Source organism: Cibotium barometz, chromosome 27, assembly GCF_041138505.1.
Source record: "Cibotium barometz isolate CiBa-2024 chromosome 27, ASM4113850v1, whole genome shotgun sequence".
NCBI classification, from domain to species: Eukaryota; Viridiplantae; Streptophyta; class Polypodiopsida; order Cyatheales; family Cibotiaceae; genus Cibotium; species Cibotium barometz.
In genome coordinates, this window is record NC_141072.1 from 8,562,186 (window position 1) to 8,588,720 (window position 26,535).

At 45.7% G+C, this 26,535-nt stretch overlaps 1 protein-coding gene across 3 annotated transcripts; it reads right to left on the reverse strand.

Moving 5' to 3' along the window:
* Positions 1–26,265, reverse strand: LOC147623042 (chromatin remodeling protein EBS-like). 3 transcript variants are annotated; one of them, XM_086821072.1, is made up of 5 exons: positions 25,970–26,265; positions 24,932–25,274; positions 24,633–24,701; positions 23,881–24,109; positions 1–373 (listed from the first exon to the last, which is right to left on the reverse strand). In XM_086821072.1, exons 1-5 carry the CDS (start codon positions 26,040–26,042, stop codon positions 341–343), a joined length of 747 nt encoding a protein of 248 aa, XP_086677198.1. In that variant the 5' UTR covers positions 26,043–26,265; the 3' UTR covers positions 1–340. The 3 variants fall into 3 exon arrangements, with proteins under 3 accessions (XP_086677198.1, XP_086677199.1, XP_086677200.1); XM_086821073.1 differs by having other exon boundaries at positions 1–377; XM_086821074.1 differs by lacking the exons at positions 1–373; positions 23,881–24,109; positions 24,633–24,701 and having other exon boundaries at positions 24,928–25,274.
* Positions 26,266–26,535: the final 270 nt, after the last annotated feature.

The window sequence follows — 26,535 nt, forward strand, 5'->3', positions numbered from 1 at the left end:
TGAGCACTTGGAAGAGACTTTTGATTAAGCTCCATTGCGTGCACAAGGAAATAAATAAAGTAGAAACACACAAATCCACCCATTCTAGAAATGAGTGCCCTGTCCCAACACTGCCACTGCATAAGGCCAATTTTAAATAGCATCCCGAGTTTGAGACCCTAGCTTCTGAAGCAATTCCATCCAAGTACATTGCTTGCTTGCCAGTCAAGCCTCTTCCAAGCTCTCGAGAGTATTTCCCATGCAAAAATCTTCCTGGAAACTTTCTAGGAAAATAAACTGATCACATAATGACTTACAACAATGGTAATGCGTGTTTGGTGATGATCCTATACCACCCTTCTCACAGAATTTTATCTCTTTCGCTTCTTTGGTTCTGGCTGAAACAAGAGTTGAGACGACTTAGTTAACAGCCTTTGTAAAAGACAAATTCCCTTCAAAAATCACATAAACGGTACATCAACACATAATTCCTTTGTACCACTGTTTAAAAGTACATATATGGGAATCACGAGGCAAGGATTGAAGCAAGTTGGCCAAAACGTCCAACACTTCCCTCGAAAAATTTGGTCCTTTTCCGCTTGCTAAGGTGATCCATAGCAATTGGATCATGCGTAATTGCTTTCATGTATTTGTATGTCAGGAGTACACTGAACCTCCACCTATGACAGCGCAAGAGGAAACTGGTGCACAATGAAGAAGTCCCCATCCCCAAACAGATTGTTTTGCACAGATTTAAGCACATTTTAGGAAACCAGGCTAATCAATATCCTTGGTGCTCCTGAGGCACAGTACAAGGTAAATTAGGAGAGTGATGAGCAGCTAAGCAATATCCCCATTAGTTCCTGAGGCACTGTACAAGGTAGATTAGGAGAGTGACGAGCAGTGAATGTGTAAGCCTGTGAAGAAATCAGTGCCCAGAGGCAAAATGGCCCGATGAATGAAAGGCTAGGAACAATGTGAGGATCACAGGACAGATGGAGCAAATTGTAACCCATTTTGGGGCAGGGGTTTGGGTCTGATTTTGAAGACTTGAACAGCCTTTGGGCAGTGCAGAAACACACACACAAGGCCCAATTAGAAGCTGGCCATACGAAAGGATAACAAGGGCAAGGAGTTGTAGCTCCCGATGCCATATAATAGGCCAAGAATTTGTTTACTCAATACCACTCATGCTGCTGCTGATAGAGGTTAGATACTTTGGCTCACTACCAGCTTGGCATTCAAAAAGAAAAATCCTTTCACTAGCAAGAGAAGCCTCCTGTCTCTCTTGAATAGCTCTTACTATAACACATTCCTTTGTGTTTCCAGCTTTCCTGTGTGTTTCCTGCTAGTTAAGGTAGAAGGGCTTTGTTGTGCCTCGCCACATGTGTCACACCATTTAAGTGCCATCCCCACTCACCCACAAGTAAGGTGCAAGCTCATGCATGAAGATATATTCTAGTGGACAAATCTCATAGGTAAACCACTGTACTAAGTTTCTATCACTTCTCCAGAGGTGAAAGGAAAACTCAGGCGTGATGAAGACTACCGATAATCAGAACACACACACACACACACACACACACACACAGAGGATAGTTGGCCTTGCAATTGCAGCCTAGCTCTAAGCAACTTGGACAAAGACTTGAAAAGACTCTACACTATGCTAATACAGCAGAAAGAACTTAAGAGAAGCTGAAGCGCTCTCTCTCTCTCTCTCTCTCTCTCTCTCTCTCTCTCTCTCTCTCTCACACACACACACACACACACACACATGCAAGTGTAAACTTATCTAATTCATGGTAGGAAAATTTGGGATTAACACTAATCCTACTTAGTAAACAAACTATAGAAAAAAGTCAAGCGATGTTAAATATTAGTAGTGATGAATGCGGGAATAAACAGAAGCTAGGTTGTGTAAACTGACACCTATTTACTTAGTATTCTAGGTTTTAAAAAAGCGGTTCTAGTGTGGGCGAACAACTGCTAGTGTGTAGGCTCTTTTGTGTGAGGGACAACCTCTTAAGAGGATCTCATGTAAGCAACGATGTATGTGACACCTCTTAGGGACACTTGGCACCATAGGTTGGCATGTGGCATATGTGGTGGCAACATATGTATGCACTTTGTAAAGGGGGGTCTTTCCTATTAAAGGACCATTAGTCTTTCAGCTTATCTTGAGCCCCCTCTTGCTAATCACCCTTGTTTAACCTTGTGATTAAACCCTAATACCCAACAGCTTGTATGAGAGCCATCTCAACAGGCAACCAACTGTCCAGAGTTGGCCACCGCCTGTTTCCACCATCTTCCGCGAAGCTAGTGGACAGCGCACCACTGCTGCCACCCGGTGCCGCCCATTGCGGCACTAGTGCAGGGACAACCACCACCCCCAGAAATTCCACGGCACTCAGCCTGTTTCTTCCCAGATACAGCCGACCTCGTGATAGCTTCGCCGCATTCGCTCAGCTTGCTGCCACCACTTCACATCCAGAACTGGCAGCCAGATTTTTACCCTTGTCGATCGCCTGTACTGCTCATTCTTCCGTCCCTACCTCTGCACTCCATCCTTTGCACACCTGGGGCAGCTCCACTTCACCATCGTCGTTAACTGTCCGAGATCGAGTTCATCACTGGGGTAAAACTTTCAGGTATTGGTTTCTGTTGGGTAGCAAGGAAGCTAGCCTGCACACACACACACACACACACACAACCTCAAGCACAGAGAAACGTGAGTGCTGGAAAAGATGTACTCAATAATGATATGAAAGGCCTAGGACTAAGTGCCCAACACACAAAAGTGTGTTCCCACGGGGAAAAAACCTATGTCCAGTCATAGGGAAAAAGTGCCCGTGAGTAAGCTGGGTTCACACCTGAACTAGCCGGGAGTGGACATGACCAACAAACCCCCCTCAAGTGAATGGTGTGAACGGGTAGCAGCAGGGTGATAAAGCTGTGAATGCTGCCCTGCACTATGCTCCACAATAAGAGTGAACTAAAATGCCAATGGAAAAAGCAAGCACTATATGACGGGGAAAAGGAGAATCCCCAATGTCATAGTGCTAATGCTAGAGCACAGTAGTTATGTGCATTTTCCACATTGAGAAGAGGGAAGCGTGGGATTTTGGGCTGAATGGGGCTCATTTGCAGCCATTATGGTGGATTGTTGCAGGTAAAGAGCTATTATGGTGCACTCCCTTGCCCTACAACTCATGTATTGAGGGTTGAGCTTGCTCCCCACAGTCTCTCTCTCTCTCTTTCTGTCACGTGCATCCCGCACTTGGATGCCACGTAGACATTCTGTACAGAAGGTGCAGGACCTGGGATGGTGAACTGGTCCCATGTGAGCCCAGTCCGGGACGAGTCAGCCAGGGATCCATCTCAGTCGTCCGAGGTCAGGTGTGCATCGTCCTGCACATGAGTCCAAGGTCAGGTGTGCATTGTCCTGCACATGAAGCAGTGCCAGTCCGCGCTGTGAGTCTCCCTCTGGAATGATGTCAGATGTGCTGAGTATCTGGTTTGCAACTGGATGCCAGGCCTCTGTAGGCATGTAGGTTGCATGTAGAGATGGGGCCAGCCCATAGGGCTACTCCAATGTGAGGATTTGTATTTGCACTTGTAGAATGGGCATGGGGGAGGTATAGAACCATCCCCAAGGGGCCAGGAGGGCCCACATTGTGCCCACCAGCCATGGCTTGGGCTGGAAGGGCTGTCGGCCAGCCCTAAGGCTGCTGGACAGGCAGCCGACAGGGTTAGAAACCCTGCCCAGCCAGTCGGCCAGGTGTGGGGGGCAGTCCCACACCCATCCGCATGGTGCCCAGCAGTCAGGAGTCCCAGAACATATGCGCAGGCTGGACAGTATTGGTATAGTGTGAAAGCATTAATTATAAGTGTGCAAGCACTTTATTAACAAGAAACAGTCGTGGAGCTCCCTGAAGCCAGCCGACTGCATATAGTAGAGGGTATAAATACCAATCATTTCACTCATCTCATATTTCACCAAGTCCTCCAAGCAAACAAGGGCCAGGACAGCCAAGAACATTGCTAAAGCAAAGGGGTGAAGGACTGAAGGTCAACGGCAGGTTTTCCAGCCAAGAAAAGGTCAAGTACTTTGTATTTGTTTTCAGATTTACATCATTCTAATAAAGCAAATACACCATCCGTGGTGGGGGCCCTACAGAGGGTAATTGGGACCCAATACTGTGTCCTCTCCATCTCCCCCTTCTCTCTCTATTTTCTGCACATTGTCTTTCAGTTTGTGCGTTAATTCCGTCGCGAAAAGAGTGCTGATTTCTGAGTTTTGAAGTACCGATCCTTCTCCGAAGCTTCCGCATATTACAGTGGTATCAGAGCCTACTTCAAGGACGAAGATTCAGCAAAGAAAACCAGAAAATTTTTTCGCTCGTGTGGTTGGTTTTTAGACGCCGGTGGACTACCCCTTTCGGAGTGACTCCTGTCCCTCGAAGGACGGTTGGCTTTTAGCCTCCGGAAGCCTCCGGAAGTCTCCCACACAGATAGTGGATGGTCAGATTGCGTTCCGGAAAGGAATTGCATTTTCCCGCTATGGCGAACTTCGGCGACGAGAGAGAACCAGAACCATGGGACCAAAGTGCACCAGGCAGCCCAGCTAGGCCACCCGGCTTGAGTGTACAAGACATGTTCCAGCAGATGATGCGAGCAATCGCAGACCAGACAACCAAGTTGGATGAGCAGAAGGCGCGGATTTTGGCTCTGGAGGAGCGTTCTCGCTCTCCAGCGTCGCGTTTTCCATCTCCTCCTCCCTCTCCTTCCGTACCCCAGATACCAGATCCTCGTCATCACAGGGACCCTCTCGAGGGGTCACAGCCGTAGCCAAGCTCCTTGCTTGAGATGCAGATGCGTGCATTGGAGATTCGACAACGAGAAGACGAAGCCATGCGACGAGTGGAACACGAGCGTTACCTCCGAGCTTTGGACGCCAGATTGACACCGGCGGCGCCCTCGAATCATTTTCCCGAGAAAATGAATTTCAGTAAGTATAATGGTAAACTCGATCCCACTACTCTGTATTCATGGTTACATCAATTTGAAGCTTACTTTGCCGCAGTTAGGAAATCAGATATTGACAAAGTGATCTTAGCCAGTTGGTACTTGGAAGGTGAGGCCATTCCTTGGTGGACTCAGTGGGCTCATGCCCACACCAGATCAGGTATGGCAGCTTATGGGTGGGACGAGTTCGTCCGTGACCTTAAGCAGCGGTTTTTACCGCCCCACTACCTTGAGCGACTCGAAGACGAGTTCAGGGGTGCGCGTCAGAACGCGCAACCAGTCCTTCAGTTTGCCAATAGAATTTTGACCTTGTGTCTGCAATTAGGCTTATCTGATACGGACAAGAAAGGGCAGTTTTTGTATGGCCTGGACACGCAAATCCAATGGGAGGTGCGTATGTTCCGGCCAGCCACCTTTGAGGACGCACTCTCGCTTGCGCAGAGTGCAGAAATGAAACACAATGGTGGCAAGCCCAAGACTTCCCAACCGGCTTCTCCCAAGGCTAACGCCTCGGGGGGCAAAAGCCAGAACCAGACGGGGTCTTCCCCAGGACAGAGCCCGGGAGCCTCTGGCTCCAAGAACTCGAACAATGCGTCTAAGCTTACTCCAGACCAGAAAGCAAAGGCAGGCAAGACAGGTGGCAAGTTGAGTGCTGAGGAGCTTGCTCAGTACAGGAAGGAGGGTAGATGTTACTTTTGTCACACAAAAGGACATACTTCTCGGGATTGCCCGAAGAAGCCTCCAAAGGCCGCCACCGCCTCCACAGCTTCCGTGGTGAGCACAGCTCCCACACAGACACCAGTGGCTACCCCTAGTTCTTCAACCCCCGGTGCTTCAGTTGGAGCAATTATTAGCCGGGAGCTCGAAGATAAGCAGAAGGGCGCCCATGACCAGGAGTATGAGCGCAACGAATTGCTCAAGTCCTTTGGCTACATAGGTGGCCAGAGAGTCGTTGTCTTGTTTGACAGCGGCAGCACGGAGGATGTGATCACGGAAGAGGCCACTAGGCGTGCCCGTTTCGAGCTAACTCCGGTGGACAAACAAGTTGAGGGTTTTAGCACAGGTATGACAACGAGCGTCGAGTATGAAGCTCTAGGTGCTAAATTAGCGATTCAGGGCATAGAGTTTGTGCGTGACTTTATGGTTGCCCCTCTTGTAGGAGCAGACATAATTTTGGGTATCCAGTGGTTTCACAAGTTTCTTCCTGATGTCAAGTGGGACAAGCACACGTTCCATATCGATCGGAATGTGTCAAACACCCCGGTGACCATTAAGTGTGAGCCAGGTATTCCAAACTTTCCGCTCATAAGCCACTTGCAGGCTAAGCGAGCAGTCAGGAAAGGCGCACAGTGTGCGATGATTTACATCCAGACAGCCCAAACGGTGGCCAGTGCTTCCGAGAAGTACTCGGTTCTCCATGAAAAGTTCCAGAAGATTTTTCTTCGGGACAGTCTCCCTCCCCAGCTTCCCCGTCCAGACCGGAGGATCACAAGATTGACCTCCTCCCAGGCTCGGAACCCCCGAGCAAGTTTCCGTATCGCCTTTCTAAGGCAATGGAATCGGAGTTGGACCGCCAACTCCAAGAATTGTTGCAAGCTGGCTTCATCCGCCCCAGCGTGTCGCCATTTGCAGCACCGATCTTATTTGTCAAGAAGAAAGATGGGTCTTCTCGGTTGTGTGTCGATTATCGTGCACTCAACAAGCTGACTATCAAGAGCAGATTCCCGATGCCTCGAATTGACTATATTCTCGAGAGGCTGAATGGAGCTAAGGTGTTCTCTAAATTGGATTTAAAGAGTGGGTACCACCAGGTTCGGATTGTTGAGGGGGACATCCCCAAGACAGCTTTCCGTACAGAACGGGCCCACTATGAATTTGTGGTCATGCCATTTGGTTTGACGAACGCCCCAGCTACATTTAACCGCATGATGATGCGTATTTTCCGGGAGTTGATTGGAGTGTGTGTGTTCATATTTCTGGACGACATACTCATATTTTCAGCTACAGTTGAGCAGCATGACATTGATGTGGAGAAAGAAAGCAACGAGCTCTATATCAATGAAAAGAAGTCAGAATTTTATCTGTTCCAGGTACATTACTTGGGATATATAATCAGTGCCGAAGGCATTCGACTTGATCCGGCTAAAGTGGCCGAGATTGTTAACTGGGAAGTACCTCAGACTGCTTATGACATTAGATCATTTGTGGGTATATGCCAGGCATATTCCACCCACATTGACAAGTTTTCTGATCTCTCGGCAGACCTCACCGATCTGCTAAAGGGAGTGAAAACAAGGAGGCAAAAGATTCGAATGACTCCACGAGCGTTGGAGGCATTCCAGAAGCTCAAGGTGGCTTTGTCTGAAGCGCCTTGTTTAGCCCTTGCCTCATGGGACGAACCATTTCAGGTGATCACCGATGCGAGTAACATCGCAATTGGAGGTGTATTACAACAGAATGGTCATCCGGTAGCTTACATGTCTCGTAAGTTACTGCCCGCCGAAAAGAACTACTCAGTCTACGATCGTGAACTCCTAGCAGTTATACAGGCCTTGAAACATTGGAAACATTTCCTGTATGGCCGTGACTTCGAGGTTCGCACTGACCATCAGGCATTGCGCTGGATTCAGACGATGCCAAGTGCACAGTGGAGTGATCGACAACACCGCTGGAGTCAGATATTCCAGCAGTTCGGTGGCATGATTGAGTACCTTCCAGGAAAGGCCAATCCAGTGGCCGATGCTTTGAGCAAGAAGGGACAAGTATCTGCGATTCAGACCACTAGACTTGACCTTGTTGGTACTGGACTAGAAGACATGAAGCACACGTACGCGGATTCCGAGGAATTCGGTACTCAATGGGAACAGGCATTGGATGCCACAGGACCATGCCATTTTCTGATACGTGATGGTTGGCTTTACTACAAAGGCCGACTGTGTGTCATGAAATCATTCCGGGCAGCTCTTCTCCATGATGCCCATGACGCCATTACAGGTGGTCATAGGGGCATGAATTCGACTCTGGAGAAATTAGAACGGCAATACTATTGGCCAAAGATGAGGCGTGATGTGTTTACATATGTACAACGCTGTGACATTTGTCAAAAGGTGAAAGCTCCTCGTGGAAAGAAGATAGGGTTGTTACAGCCTTTGCCAATTAATGAGGGTCCTTTCCAAGACATTTCGATGGACTTTGTCACAAATCTGCCTCCCAGTCCGAGTAAGCATAATACACAGTGTTTAACGATTGTTGATAGGTTCAGCAAATTTGTTATGCTTATTCCTTGCAGGGCCAATGTGACCGCCGAGGATGTTGCCCAGCTATTCATTCGGCATTGGTACCCGATTGGTGGGATTCCTAGGACCATAGTGTCAGACTGAGATGCCAAGTTTACCAGTCATTTTTGGAGGGCATTGTTTGATAATTTTGGTACTAAGTTGAATTTTTCCAGTGCATTCCACCCACAGACAGATGGCCAGACAGAGATATACAACCAGTTGGCCTTTGATGTGCTGAAGTGCTATGTCCACGATCAGCAAGGTAAGTGGGAATCGTTTTAGCCTTTAGTTCAAGCTGTTTTGAATGACTCTTTTTCTTCAGCTATTGGCAGGACTCCCTATGAGGCAGCGTTTGGAAGGCCTTTCCAGTCGTTGTTAACCAGGACTTCGTCTTCAGTACCGGAGGCGAACAGAGTGACAGAGTCTTACCAGGAGATCCTAGAGTCCGTTAAAGACAGATTGGCTGAAGCGCAAGAGGCCTACACTCGACAGGCCAATAAAGACCGAAGGGACATGAAGTTTTCAGAAGGAGATTGGGTATATCTTCGGATTATGAAGCAAAGATTGAAGCAGGTGGGCAAGCAATGCCCAAAGTTGTCTTTCAGGAGCTTCGGACCATTTCCCATCCGGAAAAAGATTAATGAGGTGTCTATGCAGTTAAAGCTACCTCCGAGTTGGACTATGCACGATGTATTTCATGTCAGTTGGTTAAAGCCATATGCAGGTCCACCCCCTTCAGAGGTCAAAGACGAAGCAGAACCAGACATCATTGATGAAGCTGAAGTAATGGTTGCAGAACAGATCCTTCTACACCGTTTCAAGCATGGCTCAGGCCGAAGACTACGACAGTTTCTCACGAAGTTTCAGGACCGAGGAACTCATGAAGCTGTATGGCTCGACAAAGAATTTTTCGACGACTATCCGGCATTATTGACGGATTATTTGGAGGCTATGCAGCTTCCGTCAAGTTAAGCAGAAGGGGATGTCACGTGCATCCCGCACTTGGATGCCACGTAGACATTCTGTATAGAAGGTGCAGGACCTGGGATGGTGAACTGGTCCCATGTGAGCCCAGTCCGGGACGAGTCAGCCAGGGATCCATCTCAGTCGTCCGAGGTCAGGTGTGCATCGTCCTGCACATGAGTCCAAGGTCAGGTGTGCATTGTCCTGCACATGAAGCAGTGCCAGTCCGCGCTGTGAGTCTCCCTCTGGAATGATGTCAGATGTGCTGAGTATCTGGTTTGCAACTGGATGCCAGGCCTCTGTAGGCATGTAGGTTGCATGTAGAGATGGGGCCAGCCCATAGGGCTACTCCAGTGTGAGGATTTGTATTTGCACTTGTAGAATGGGCATGGGGGAGGTATAGAACCATCCCCAAGGGGCCAGGAGGGCCCACATTGTGCCCACCAGCCATGGCTTGGGCTGGAAGGGCTGTCGGCCAGCCCTAAGGCTGCTGGACAGGCAGCCGACAGGGTTAGAAACCCTGCCCAGCCAGTCGGCCAGGTGTGGGGGTGTCACCAATTGGCCGACCATTTGGTCCATTCCTAGTTTTTGCGTCTCGTTCACTTGAGGCCAGGCCGGTGTCTCATGTGAAGAGGCCAGTATTTTGCTGACATGGATGGGAGCCAGACTGGTGCCACACGTGTGTTAGCAGGATGGTGTCGTATGGACGGGAGCCAGACCAGTGCCACCCGTGTATGACCTGGACTGTGTTCGATCCATGGGACTGTCACGCCATGGAAGAGCCAGTATTCGTGCCGTGTTTTACCTATGGGACTGTCACACCATAGGGAAACTCGTGCCTGGAACTGTGTCTTACCTATGGGACTGTCACTCCATAGGAAGACCAGGTTTTTATGTTTTTATGTCGTGCCAGTTTTGTGCCGACAGATATTTTTGTGCTTGTTCCATGAACGGGAGATATGTCCATGTTACTATTTGCACATGCACACATATTTTGCATGTTTGAAACTGTTTTCGCATGACATGTATTTGTGTGTTTGCCTGCCTGACGTGTTACTTACTGAGCGGGGACGCCTGCCAGTGAGTCGTGAAGTCTGCTCTGTATTCTGACGAGTTTTAGTGCATGTGAACAGGTGGTAAGTATGTTACACATGTTGTTTTAATATTTTACTCTAACCCCTTTGTTTTATAAGGTTAGGTGTTCACATTTAATTAAAAGTGGGCACCCACTTAGGGGCCAAGGTGGGGAGCCCCACTTTAAGTGAGTGTGGGGGACCTACCCAAACTCCCCCACCCTCATGCAAGCGTGGAGTTAAACTCCACATTAATCTTATTAAAAAAAGGGCTCCCTTCAAGCGTAGAATCCATCGCTTCCTTTCTACGATTCATCAACCGGCGGCCATCCCTTCCATCGTGGCTGGTGGCTGTACACGCCTCAAGCGACTACACGCATCCTCCAGCCGGCTGCTCCTCCAATAGGCGGCTGCCTTTCCCTGCACAACGACTGCTGCAGAGCCTTTTTGCTGCTGGCTGCGCCTACCTCTCTACAGGTGGCTGAATCCCCTCTGCTGCGCCTGCCCCTCTACAGGCAGCTGAATACTCTTGCTGGTGGCTGCGTGGAAACGTGCAGGGAACTGCTCATACTGCTGCTGGCTGCGCCTACCACTCCTGCAGACGGTTGTCATCTCCACAAGCATTGCTGCGGCTACTCTCCCCAGACGGCTGGCTGCAACTACAGGCGGCTGCCCCACTTCAGGTTGCATCTCTGTTTCCCTTTAGGTGGCTGCGTATCTGTACTACAGGCAGCAACTGTGTGCTGCGCAGACTACCTTTCCTGCAGGCTGCTGCATACAACCAGGCGACTGGTGGTTATACTCTACAAGCTGATAGCTGCCTCTCCATCTCACCAAAACAGGCTGGTGCTGTGAATCCTCTCCATACAGCATCTACCTCTCTCTACATGATGTGCCTCTGAGTTTCTCTCAAGTAACTGCACACATGGGCATTGGATTTTTCTATCAACCATCTTCAAGTAAGTGATTTTCAGATTTGAGTAAAGTATTATATGTTTAAATCTGATAAAAGATTCATCCCGCTCGGCCAACACCCGTTCGGTGCCGGGTTGTCCAAGCTATATTGGCAAACCTCGGTCCAAAGGTGCTGAGATCGGGAGAGCTAGGCGTTAGTACGAGAGCGCCTGTTTGTGCGTGGTCTCGGAACACCATTGAGGCGCTCTCTGCGGAGTCCAGTGAAAGCACAGGACCGTAGCGATTGGACCACACTAGTGGTCGTTCTACTTCGAGCTTCTACATCGAAATTCGAGCTTATTTGTTTGGTACTGTTTTCATATGTACATGGACATTATCTGGTTCTCAGAACCCATGGAGCATTGTATTCATTAAATACTCCCAATAAATATATCATATATTGAGGGGGGGGTCGGCCCGTTCCGGCCCCAGTGCTGGTGTCCATCTTTCCATTTCTGTTCATTTTAAATTCAAGTTGTTTTAAGTTGTCCATTTCAAATTTGTGGTTTTAAAGTTGTGCTATTAAGCGTGTGGGTGTCCAACGGAGTCTTTCCCACTTGACGGGATCGGTTTCATTGGTATCAGAGCACGGTTGTTTCCCTCTTCCTAGTGGGGAAACGAACCTGTGTACTGGACATCCCGCTTTTAGCAAACTTAAAACACAATGGACAGCCAAGGCAACCCTTTGGAAGTGCCAAATTCGAGGGGTCCATCTAGTGCTTCTCGTGGGTCTGATGCCCTGCGTGGTAGGCACAAGCCCCTTGAAAGGGTTCTTGATAGTGAATCCAAGGGTCAACTGTCTCCAGGAAAGACAGTTATGCTTGAACAAGACCCTGATGCTATGAGGGCTGAAATGGAACATATGAGAAAACTTTTGCAGGCTCAAGAGCAAGAGTTAAAGTTTTTGCATGAAGATCCACATCTGCAAAGTGCTATTGAAGCCAGGAAGGCTGATGCTATGGTTGATGTAACTTTTGAATCAATGGCTCGTGAAGTGGGCAAGAAACCAAGGGAGTTGGCACTTGCCTATCTCCTTCGCAAAGGTGATATCAAAGAGGGGGATGACGGAGAGCTGAAATTCAAAAATCCACCTCGTTTGAAGCATGGAGATCCCGCATCCCAGAGGCTAAAATCTTTTATGCAAAAGGAAGAGGTGACTGTCACCTCTCGTCATGCATCCTCTCCACAAGGCACAAAGCCTGATAGATTTATGTATGCCAGTGCTCATGGAGGGCATGAAAGTCACATGCATGCCAGACATGTACTTCATGGTGACAGGTCTGCTTCCAGAAAAATTTTGCCTTCTGAGTTGTCTCATGGAGAGACAATGCCATATGCAGGTAAGTCCCATGCATCTGAGCTTCGAGTTCGTGGAGCACATGCCACCGTGCCCCATGAAGCTTCTATGACGGCCCATGGAGCCCATGCAGATAGGGCTACCCCGTTGGATAAGGGGAAAAGAAAAAGAGAAGACCATGAGCCTCATGCCAGGAAGCTCAAGGAATTCAAAGCAGGTGATAAATCTGTCAAATTTGATGTCCTTCATGGTGAACATGATGCCTCTAAGGTGTTAGCGTTTGTGGCACAGTTCGACATTGCTTTTAGCGATGAGGACTTTACAGAAAAGTCGAAGGTGCGCCATGCTAGCATGTTTCTGAAAGGCACTGCTGCCCATTGGTGGATCACTGAAAAGATCACCAAGGATCCCATTTCTACTTGGAAGGAATTCAAAGATAGATTTTATGCTCAGTTCTTGCCACCCAATGCGGAGCAAACTCTCACTCAAGAGTGGGACAGGCTGGAACAAAAAGATAATGAGAGTGTGCAACAGTATGTTAACAAATTTTGGAAAGTGTTGCTGGAAGTGACTCCCTTCATGCTAATCTCTGAGGATGAAAGAAAGAGGAAGTTTCGTTCTGGATTGCAACCTGCTTATAGATCGGGTATTGAATTGCACCCAAAACATACGTTGCAACAACTCACAGCTTCTGCTCTTGCTACGGAGCAATTGGTACTCAAGATCAAGCAGGATCAAGGAGGTTCCAAGGGGAAGGACAAGGCTGCCCCAAATCAGCAAAAGGGCAGACAGCCATCTAAAAAGAACTTCCGGGAACCTTACAAGGGTGGTAAAGCTGAAAATAACACATCTAAAGAACAGGGCCCAAGGAAGAACAAATTCGGCTTAACCCCGGAGCAAAGAGAGCAATATGCTAAGGATGGAAAATAATTTTCTTGTGGTAGCAAAGACCACATGTTTCGGCAATGCCCAGATCGTAAACCAAAGCACGAGGACAAGCACACCAAAGCTAATGTACATGCAGTTCCTGATGTGCAAGGAAATACAGGTCATGATGCAAAAGAGCGTATGGTTTGCAAGGCTTGGGGGCAAATCAAGGATCAGCCCGCACTCTTTATGTTTGATGACTGTGCAACTGACAATTTCATCTCTATGCAAATGGCAGCTGCATTGGGTATTGAGGTTGAAAATATGGGACCTCAGATTGAAGCTGAAGCTGCATTTATTGGCAAAGAGGTGCAGGTTACCCCTTTGATTGGGAAGTTGCGTATCCATATACAGGGCTACCTTGATAATGAGCATTTCCTAGTTGCTCCTCTGAATGGATGTGATGTATTGTTGGGCAAGCCCTGGCACCATAGGCTTGAGCCCCGCAAAGACTACAAGTCCAATATGATTTCTTTTATGCATAAAGGCCGCATGCATTTTATTGATGCTGGCAAAGAAGGGAATTCCATCCCAGTTGTATCACACATCCAAATTAATAAAGCAATGAAAAAAAGTCTTTCAGCGTACTTGGTTTTTGTGCGTGATAGTCTTGTGCCAAATCATCAAAATGTGGATGCTATGTCTAATGATAGGCTGAATTTTCTTAATGCATTCAACGATTGTTTTGCTGACTCGTTGCCAGGTGAATTACCTCCCCAAAGGCCCGAAGATCATCGTATAGATCTTGTGCCAGGTAGTTCTCCACCTAACAAACCCGCATACCGAGTGAGTGCTGCACAACAAGAAGAAATTATGAAGCAGGTAAACGAGCTTTTAGAGAAAGGTTTGGTTCAGCCCAATTCCTCACCTTACTGCTCTCCTGTGCTTCTTGTTCAAAAGAAGGACGGATCATTCCGTATGTGTGTCGACTATAGAGCTTTGAACAAGCTTACCATCAAGAACAGATTCCCAATTCCACGTATTGATGATATCTTGGATAAGCTTGATGGCTCAGCTTGCTTTAGCAGACTTGATTTGAAGAGTGGTTATCACCAGATACGCGTGGTGCCACAAGATGTCCATAAGACTGCATTCAGGACAGCCTTCGGATTATATGAATTTTTGGTAATGCCTTTTGGTCTCACCAATGCTCCTGCTACTTTTAATCGTATGATGGATAGGATATTCCGATCCCATCGCAAGTTTACAGGAGTCTTCTTTGATGATATCTTGGTTTTCTCCAAGAATGAGCAGGAACACAGAACTCATTTGGTCACAGTGTTCAAAGAGTTGCGGAAGCATAAACTTTTCGTCAATGCCAAGAAAAGTGAGTTTTTCCTTTCAGAAATTCATTATTTGGGACATATTGTATCCAAGGATGGAGTTACAATGGATCCTGCAAAGATCGAGACTATTCGGAATTGGCCCGAATTGCAAAACGTACATCAAGTACGTAGTTTTCTGGGATTATGTTCGTATTACAGGCGTTTCATAAGGCATTTTGCTATGATTGCCACTCCTCTACATGATCTCACAAAGAAGAAAACTGTTTTCAAATGGACTTCAAAGGAACAGGATGCTTTCTTGCAGCTCAAGCATGCGATCATATGTGGTCCAGTATTGATTGTTCCTGACTTGCATAAGTCATTCGTGGTTGAATGTGATGCTTGTGGTGATTGCATAGGAGCTGTCCTAAATCAAGAAGGGCATGCAGTTGCATACGAGAGCCGTCGTTTGCATGATGCTGAGCTTCATATGGATATCTATGAGAAAGAGCTCTTGGCTGTAATTCACGCCTTAAAGATTTGGAAACATTACCTTCTTGGGGCTGAATTTGTAGTCAAGACAGATCATCAAAGTTTGAGATACGTTCTATCTCAAACCAAGCTTTCAGAGAAGCAGATGAGAATGGCAAACTTTCTTTCCATGTTTCATTTTCAGATTGTGCATACTCCAGGAAAGAAAAATGTAGTGGCCGATGCACTATCTAGGAGGCCTTATGTTGCTGCAGTCTCAGTGGCCTCTCATGGAGATCTATCTGCTATGAGAGATTTGTATCATTTGGATGCTGATTTTTGCCATATATGGACTGATTTGATGGCTGGTCATTCACATGCCTCTTATGTTATCAATGAGGGTTATCTCATGAAGGATAATTGCCTATGTGTGGTGAAGGATTTGCATCCAAAGGTTATGGACGAATGTCACGCTCCACCTTATGCTGGTCATAGAGGTATCATGCCTACTACTCGCATGATTCAGAGATATTTCTTTTGGCCAAGCATGCGTAAAGACATTGAGGCTTATGTGCGTGCATGTATTACTTGCCAAAAGGTGAAATTTGACAGGCAAAAGCCTCCAGGTTTGCTTCAGCCATTGCCTATTCCCTCGCAACCTTGGGAAAGTATCACGATGGATTTTATTATGGATTTGCCTAGATCCCAGCATGGGAATGATGCTATTTGGACTATTGTGGACAGGTTTAGCAAGCAAGCTCACTTCTTGCCCGTCAAGAAAACCATCAAAGCTGATCATATGGTAAAGCTTTTTCTTGCTAATATTTTCAAGCATCATGGTATGCCCAAATCCATTGTTGGGGATAGAGATCCCAGGACTACAAGCCTATTTTGGAGGGCTTTGTTTGATAATATGGGTACTAAGCTTGAGTTTTCATCAGCTTATCATCCCCAAACGGATGGCCAAAGTGAAGCTGCAAATTCAGCTGTGTTGGATTTATTGAAGTGTTATGTGGCAGATCAAAAGAGTGCTTGGGAGAAGTATCTTCCACTTGTTGAGTTTGCCTACAACAATACAATCCATGCTTCCACAGGAAAGGCTCCGTTTGAGATTATTTATGGCAGAGTGGTCTTGCCACCCATCCTTCGTACAAAGGATGAGATTTTTGCAGCTGATGAATATGTTCGTGACTTGGATGTTGCCTTTGGTCAGGTGCGGACAGCCATTGCAAGATCTCAGGATAAGCATAAAATGGCTGCTGACAAGCATAGAAGGGACATGAAAGTCAAAGAAGGTGATTGGGTATTGCTGAAATTTGAGAAGGCTAGGCTTCGGAAGAGGCCAGGACGAGAAGGATCATATCCTAAGCTTTCTCCTCGCTATTATGGACCCTTCAAGGTGATTCACAAGATCAATGAAGTGTCCTACAGACTTGCTTTACCTACTCATTGGAAGATTCACAATGCTTTTCATGTGAGTCTATTTCGGAAATATGTGGGGCCAGGTCCTGATGAGCCTGTCACAGAAGATCCGCCAGAAATTGAAGAGCTTGAGAAGATTCTCCAGCCAGAACAGATTGTTTTTCACAAGGACAGAAAGCTACCTGCAGGAAAGCTTTCCAGGAGATACCTTGTGAAGTTTAAAAATTATTTGCCTATTGATGCCAAATGGGTAAATGAGGATTATTTTGCAGATTATCCGCAGTTGTTGCAGGCATATCTTGAGGCTTTTCAGTTGAGGTCAACTCTTTAGAAGCCCGGGGGGATGTCACCAATTGGCCGACCATTTGGTCCATTCCTAGTTTTTGCGTCTCGTTCACTTGAGGCCAGGCCGGTGTCTCATGTGAAGAGGCCAGTATTTTGCTGACATGGATGGGAGCCAGACTGGTGCCACACGTGTGTTAGCAGGATGGTGTCGTATGGACGGGAGCCAAACCAGTGCCACCCGTGTATGACCTGGACTGTGTTCGATCCATGGGACTGTCACGCCATGGAAGAGCCAGTATTCGTGCCGTGTTTTACCTATGGGACTGTCACACCATAGGGAAACTCGTGCCTGGAACTGTGTCTTACCTATGGGACTGTCACTCCATAGGAAGACCAGGTTTTTATGTTTTTATGTCGTGCCAGTTTTGTGCCGACAGATATTTTTGTACTTGTTCCATGAACGGGAGATATGTCCATGTTACTATTTACACATGCACACATATTTTGCATGTTTGAAACTGTTTTCGCATGACATGTATTTGTGTGTTTGCCTGCCTGACGTGTTACTTACTGAGCGGGGACGCCTGCCAGTGAGTCGTGAAGTATGCTCTGTATTCTGACGAGTTTTAGTGCATGTGAACAGGTGGTAAGTATGTTACACATGTTGTTTTAATATTTTACTCTAACCCCTTTGTTTTATAAGGTTAGGTGTTCACATTTAATTAAAAGTGGGCACCCCCTTTGGGCACCCACTTAGGGGCCAAGGTGGGGAGCCCCACTTTAAGTGAGTGTGGGGGTGGGCAAGGGCACCTACCCAAACTCCCCCACCCTCATGCAAGCGTGGAGTTAAACTCCACATTAATCTTATTAAAAAAAAGGGCTCCCTTCAAGCGTAGAATCCATCGCTTCCTTTCTACGATTCATCAACCGGCGGCCATCCCTTCCATCGTGGCTGGTTGCTGTACACGCCTCAAGCGACTGCACGCATCCTCCAGCCGGCTGCTCCTCCAATAGGCGGCTGCCTTTCCCTGCACAACCAGTTTACACTAGTAAGTGGCCGCCACCGAAATGTGAATGTATCTTGAATTTCAAGCAAATTCTGAAGTGACCATAGTGGTCAAAGATGGTCAGGAGACCAGAAGGAATGCAGATGACATCATCCCTAAAATCTAGGGAACTGCTATTTTTGGCAGTGCCGGAATTGAAAAGTGTTCGCGTCAGTTTGTGCGGAATGTCAAGGGGACCAAAAGCTGACAAAGGACTGTTGTGAGAATGTGAACCAGTCAGGAGAATTTTAGCTTGGAAGATTGCATGTGGAAAAGGCTTAAAAATGTGCCAATTGTCAAATTTATGTGCATTTTCCACATTGAGAAGAGGGAAGCGTGGGAATTTGGGCTGAATGAGGCTCATTTGCAACCATTATGGTGGATTGTTGCAGGAAAACCAGCATTTGTGGTGCACTCCCTTGCCCTACAACTCATGAATTGAGGGTTGAGCTTGCTCCCCACAGCCTCTCTCTCTCTTTCTCTCTCTTGCAGACTATGGAAATGCTCTCATCAGATAAAATCAGGTACAGTTGTGTGAATTTCATGCTTATATACAAAGGCTAGTTGCCTCCTTGAACAGGAACCGGTGTAGTTAGTTCCTACACCAAAGCAGGGACGGAAGAGGGTGATAACCTCTTCAATACAATGCTGTTTCAGCACTGTTTAGGTGCTGTTTTTGGGCTGTTATGTTGCCCGGTTGATGCCAAAATGCAGTAGGACTTTGCTAAAGTCTTCCAGGACAGTACAAGGGTTAATTTGGGCTGAAAACAGGTCTGTGCAGAAAATTACAGCAAGCTGAATTGTGATGTTTTGGACTCCATTGGGTAGCTTGATGCCTATGGAAGTGAGCCTGTCAGTTGGGACTCATTCTGAGATGTTATGGAACAGTTTTAGTGCAGTTATGCTGGCAAATTTCTCCCAGAATTTGTAAAATTCAGCTGATGCAAGTAGAGTGCTTTGTTGCACTTGTGCTTTGTATTTTCCAACCTTTTAACAATAAAGAAATACCGCAAGGGGCGCCGGACTTCGGGGCCAATGTGTTGTTGAGCGAGGGAGCAAGGATTCTGTGATTGTGTCTGAGTAAGTCCAGGTTATTTGTGAATGAATTACCGCTTTATGTGTCCATAGACCGGTTTTAGAACCCTCTCAAATATGCCCTGAGTAGTACGTACTTGCCCCACAACTGTCCTGTATAAAGCCATTTTTCCCCAAATTAGTTCTGTGGGCACTCCCATCTCCTGTAGTCTTTGCATCACTCTGGCTCTCGATACTGTGTCAAAAGCTTCGCGGAAATCCACAAAGCAACAATAAATCCTCTTGCCATATGATCTACCCTCCTCAATAATAGCTCTGAGTGTCAAGATATGGTCAAGAGTGGAGAAACCTCTCCTGAACCCTGCCTGCCCTGATGCACGTATGCCCTCTCTCTCTGCCCATCTACTCAACTCCTGCTCAAGAATAGATGCAGCCAATGTGTGACCAATCATGATGGTACGATAATTCCCAAGAAGCATGGGATCCCCTGACTTGAAGATAGGCACAATCATGGACATATTCCAAGTCTCAAGAAAACCCTCACACATGGCTTAGTTAAACATCATAGCAATAAGCTCTGCAAGCATATCTCTGGCATGAATAAAGTGCTCTGCTACCAAACCATCATGATCATATGCTCTCCCAGTCCTCATCCTGTCAATAGCTTTCCTTACCATCTCAACAGTAAAGAAAGCACATGTCTCTGGGCATGGCTCCGATGGGTCTGGTAGGGGCGGCTGTCCTGGTGCTGTGTACACGGATGCTGCATACTCACCCCAAATCTCTGTGGAGATAATGGCTGGTGATGGTGAATGCTCATGGAATAGTCTCCATGCCTCGCCTGAGTCTTGACTCATAAATAACTGATACAAATCCCTCAGTTATAACTGAGCAAGATAAGCCCTCTTCTTCCGTCGCACTAGGCGCCGAAAGGTAATCCATGACTGCCTGTGAGTGGTAACACCCATGAGCACCTCTCTCTGCAATCTGATCCTCATCTCTCTGCACTCCTCATCATACCAGCTGTTCTGGGACATGTTCCCAGATCGTCTCCGTGTAGGCTGACTATGGGGATATGCCTCTGATGCTGCAGCATGAAGCGTCTCTATCAATATCTGAGTGAGCTCATCTAATGGCCATCCCGGCTCCTTGGCACATAAGCGTCTGTATTATCTCATCCGTGTACACGGTGTCAGTCTCCCTCGTAAAGGTATAACAAGTGTGAGTGGAGACCTGTCCCAATGGAGCTGTGCTGAACTGAAATGTGAGAGTGAAGGACAAGATAGCATGATCCACTGCTACTCCAACCGGCCTAGTGCCTACCATAAAATCCTGAAAAGAGGGAATGAGACTGGGCTGAGCCATAACATAGTCCACTATACTAGCACCATGCTGATGTGGAAAGCTAGTGAAACCGCCCGCTGTCGGGAATCTCTGTAGGCCATTCAGGATGGCCAATCCATGTGCAGTCACCATGTCTATCAAATACCGCCCATACTCAGTGTGTTCCTCATCCTGTGAGAGTCTAGATAAGCCCATATCCCTAACATCAAGCTCCCTCAACATCTCCTCTGAGGTATCATAAAATACTGTCTGGTTATGGGCGGTCCTGGCATTGAAGTCCCCCAGGAGAATGATGTCACCATCCCTGGAGAACTCCCAAATGTCATCATCCAAAATAGAAAAGGGAGACTGCCCGCTAGGTGATGCATACACTGATGTACTAGGAGCAAAATAGCATATAGCAATGTAGAGATATCTCCCCGTCTCTGCCCTCAGTCTAACCCACATGTACCTAGCCTGCTCATCTCTGCGGACTATATGTATCAGTGGCTGCAGCTCCTCTCTAAACAATACTGCCACTCCTCCTGAGCCCCGTCCTCTATGCTCTGAACGAGTCTCCTGTCTACAAGCTGTCTCCCATCAGCATCCACTAACATGTGGCATGGACTGGCCAGGAGCCTGATGCGTCTCACAGTAGAAGACGATGTCCCTCCCAGTGAAACTATCCTCAAAAGCCCCTACATCAAGGCGTAGAGATCCATTACAATTCCAAGTAGAGAGAGGCGTGTAAAACTCTGCTCTAAATACACAAGAAAAATCCCGAAACTATGATACAAAAGAGTGCGGGCCATGGGGCCATTTTATATGGCCCCATATACCCAATCGGCCAGTGGAAAAAACAGCCGCCAGCCTCACGACTGAGTGTCCTCCTATCGGCCAGCTAAAAAAAGGTCCACGACTTGAACAAAAGTAGTCGGCTTGCTCCAGGGAATGAACACATGCACACGAGTGCAGTCGGCCAGCTTCTGGGTCATCCTGCCAGCATAGGGCAGCCACCCACACCATGAAAAATAGGAAAAAATGGAAAAAAGTATGGAGAGTGGGGAAAAATGAGAAAACACCTAATACGGGCGGGCACACCCACAACAAAGGCCCTGGTGTATATGTATAGATAGGAGATGACTTGTAACATACATATATATATATATATATATATATATATATATATATATATATATATATATGTATGTATATGTATGTATATGTATATGTATGTATATATATATATATATATATATATATATATATATATATATATATATATATATATATGTATATGTGTGTGTGTGTGTGTATACACATATATATATATCTATATATACATACATACATATATATATATATATATATATATATATATATATATATGTGCGTGTGTGTGTATATCTATATATACACACATATACATATATATATGTATATGTGTGTGTATATATATATATATATATATGTATATGTGTATATATATATATATATATATATATATATATATATATATACACACACATATACATATATATATGTATATGTGTGTGTGTATATATATATATAATATATATATATATATATGTGTATATGTATATGTGTATATAATATATATATATATGTGTGTGTGTGTGTGTGTGTGTGTGTGTGTGTGTGTGTGTATATATACACATATACATATATACATACATATACATACATATATATATATGTATGTATATACATACATATGTATATATGTATATATGTATATATGTATGTATATATGTATATATGTATGTATGTATATATATATGTATGTATATATGTATATATGTATATGCATATATGTATATATGTATATGCATATATGTACATATGTATATATATATACATACATACATACATATGTATGTATGTATGTACCTAGATGAATCCAGGAACATGCCCAAATTTACCTTTTAGGAACGTGCATGTTATATACTCATGGTAGTCAACCCACAAGACTATATAACTATCAACTCCATTATGCATAGTATGGACTAGATACTACGACATCCCCACTAACGTCATCAATGACCAATAGTGGGTGTAGAACTCAGAACTCTGTATCAAGATAAACTCTCACACACGCACTCCACACACACACACACACACACACACATAAGAGCATATATTCAACACAAAGCCCTTCGTACTGAGCTTCTGTGAAACCTCCGGAGATGCAGGGCAGACTCAGCCATAATGAAGCCTAGCACTGAGGGAAGTAGCAAATAGAAAGAACCAGTTCAACAAATAAGTAGTTGATAGGACAAATGCACCGCTAAAGATAGAAAGAATAAGCACAAAATCAACTGGCCGCAACTCAGACGAAAACTTCACAATGTGAAATCTGCATGTCCGCTAATACGGCTAAATTATATACCTAGATGAATCTAGGAACATGACCGAATTCACCTTTTAGGAACGTGCATGTTATATACTCATGGTAGTCAACCCACAAGACTATATAATTATCAACTCCATTATACATAGTATGGACTAGATACTATGAAATCCCCACTAACGTCATCAGTGCCCAATAGTGGGTGTAGAACTCTGTACCAAGATATGCTTTCTCCACACACACACACACACACATAAGAGCATATATTCACACAAAGCCCTTCGTACTGAGTTTCTATCAATCCTCCAGAGATGCAGGGCAGACTCGGCCATAATGAAGCCTAGCACTAAGGGAAGTAGTAGCAAATAGAAAGAATTAGTACAACAAATAAGTAGTTGATAGGGCAAATGCACCGCTAAAGATAGAAAGAATAAGCACAATACATATATATGTATATATGTATATATATATGTACATATATATATATACACACACACACATATATATATACACATATATGCATATGTGTATGTGTATGTGTATGTGTATGTGTATATACTGCAAATTGGGCTTTTTTCTCTAATGCCCTAACAAAAAAGCTAGGTAGAGGGGCTTTGAACTGAGGACCCTCCCCCTACTGCTGGTCCATCGGTCTTCTTGCTGTAACAAAAAAGCTAGGTAGAGGGGCTTTGAACTGAGGACTGTCCCCCTACTGCTGGTCCATCAGTCTTCTTGCTGTAACAAAAAAGCTAGGTAGAGGGGCTTTGAACTGAGGACTGTCCCCCTACTGCTGGTCCATCAGTCTTCTTGCTGTACCAAGCAAACCAGCAGCACTCAAGCCACCCAACTTGACAACTCTTCCCAGCAACCTGCTTGCTTGCCCCCTAAATAATGTGAAACCAGCCCTGGGAATCCTATTTCTGCCCACAGTTCAAAGCTCACCCATGGCAGAGGGTTGCTGCCAGCCATTTGCTCTTATCTCCTCCTGTCACCCTTTTGTTCTCCTTTCGTGTCTTGGTCCCCTCAGCCTATCCGCTTTTGTCCCCCGTGAATGGCTATATTGGAACAGTGGACCACGAAACATGATAACAATAACAGGCACCCACGCAGCCCCCAACTGGACTGGCAAACAAATAAATATAGTTGAATAATGGAAGAAACCGTACCTTTGGCTCCGAGCGTGGAAAGACTCTGTGAGAATTGCGAGACTTCTTTTCCCCATCTTGTGAGCTACAATCAGTAAGCCATGTCTTTGGTTCTGCCAAAGGAGAACCTCCTTGACTATTGCCAGGCTTCTTATCACCATCTTGCTGACTGTTGTCACAATCAGGACAAACAAAGTGGTCCATCTTTTTCACTTGATCTTGGCTCAGGCTCATACATACAGGGTGAAACCTGCATAAAAATTTCCTGAAAAGGTCAATTACTAGACACAAATTTGATGCCATATCATATAGCAAGGTAAGAGTGGCAGTGCTATTTAAACCATACATGAGGTTTGGCTGAGGAACACTTGCCCTGGCAGTATTTCAAATCAAAAGGAATGAGTGCCACTATAAGCTGTACAACCTCGCACTTATTCATGTGTGGACAATCCATCGGTGGCTTAATGACACTCCCCTACAAAAAATCCTTTGATTCCTCTCCTTAATGCATCATAAGGCTCAACTACAGGTTACGCCTCTCTCTCTCTCTCTCTCTCTCTCTCTCTCTCTCTCTCTGTCTGTCTGTCTGTGTGGAATATCCTTTTTCACCCGTTTCTACGCTCTTATGTTTTCATATTTATGACTTCATACAAGTTCATGCACTGCCATTGTGTTTGCAGCTTAATAATTATGACTATGAAAGAGAGAGGGGATTAAATCTGAGTATGCAGCATTGCTTATCAAAGTTCTCCTAATAGCCAACGCTCACTCACCAATCCTTGCAAGCTTCACATTGCACCATCAAATCATCTGGATTGTAGGGCATCTCACACTTGCAATACCTGAAAGCTCAAGCAGTAAAAATCAGGTTGGAGATGATGCAAAAGAAAGTCTCAGAGTGAATCTCATAATCTGCACAATGATATCCAAATTAAAGACGTTAAAAATTTGGCCAAACAGCTGCTTAAACCAGTCCTATGGTGTATGAGACATTCTTCATAGCACATGGAGAGTGTGGCATAGTTAAAGAAAACCATAACTAGAAGTAATATAGATTAGTGGAGATAATTACACAGCAACTCTGTCCGGGGTGAAGCCTCCAGTGCTAGCTTTGTACTCAAACCTGCAGAAGTAATCCTCTGCAGCAACAGTTTCTAGTTTGGTGTAGCTCTTGAAAGTGTGGACAGTGCATTTCCCTTCGATGGTGTCTCCGCTCTGAATGTCGTAGTGATCAGACAAGAAAAGCTCTTTGGCACCATGGAACTGCCTCCGTCCTCCCATGGACTCTTCTGGCCTGTAGTACCATCGCACATAGACCTTGACATTGTTTCTGCTGTCTGCTTCTATCTTCTCTAGCCTTGCAACATAGGGTGGATTATCCGGATCGGAGGCACGCAGCAGAACACAGTCTCCAACTGCATGCATCAGCCATTTCATCAGATTTCTGTGCTGTTCCAGGGACTCTGCACTTGTTTTTGTAGGGTTACAGTGTCTGCTGGGCGAAGATCTCAGCCAAAGAATGTGCAGCTTTCCATAGCTAAAACCCTCCAGCATCAGATAAATTTCTGTGCTGTATTAGAATATTTTTTAAGAGTTTCCACACTTCTAGGGTTTACATAGGGTTAGGGTTCCTTCTGGTGCTATAAGTATAGCCATAAATTTGCAACGCCCCGTACCCAAAAACCTGCATCAGATAGATTTCTGTACTGTTCCTAGTATTTATGTAGGGTTATGGTTTCAGCCGCTGTAATCAAACCTTAACATTGCAGCTCACCGTATCCAAAAAACGTCGTTAGACACTTCGCTCGCTAGGGTTTGGCAGGGTTTCTGCTTTTCTAAGGTTTCTTTAGGTTTAGGGTTTTGATGTACTAGAAAAAAATCGCATAGCCGGTATCTTCTTCAAACATCTTTAATGATCTGGTGCTTCTTCTTCAGGATTTATGCAGTAGAACGCATCCTCCAGCTGCATGATCCATAAATGCCGCTGTCTTCTACTCTTCCGAAATGTTTGTTACTGCAGAATTTTCTGCCTTTCTAGGATTTCAACTGGTCTAGGAATTATAGATTTCTACAAACAAAGAAAAAAAAAACAAGAGCCCAAAAATCTTACCTTTGACGAACTTGTGGGTTCCTTTGATAACGTAGGAGTCGAGTGCCTTCTTAGCAGCCTTGGATTTGGCCATGGAGAATGGGGAAGAAGCATGCGAGGGGGGGGAACCCTAATTAGGTTTAAGAGAGAGTATATTGATGATAATTAGAGAGAGGATGCAGTCTGCAAGAGCTCTGAGCTTGCGCAGCCATGGATGTGGGGCGGGGGCGCTGACGGAGGGCGGGGCACTCTCCCCGAAGGAGGGATTATTCAAAAATGGGGTTATTTGCGCAGCTTTGGAAAAGACACAAAATGGTGATCGGGTAACTCGACTCAGGGGCATTGTAATTTGTAGTATGCGTGAGTTGACAAATTTCTAGGGTGGGTTCACACGACCTCGGACAAGGTAGTGGTTGTTCTACCAGGAGTGGTTGCTCTAGCACTCATCAAAAGTGTTGGTGAGTTGACATGGCCTGACAATATTGAAGCCTTTGCTCCTTGCTTATGCCCACACTGCCCCCACCAAGCTTTGGTAATTGAGATGACTAATTCTTAACACATTTTTGAAGGGAAGGATTTGTGGATAG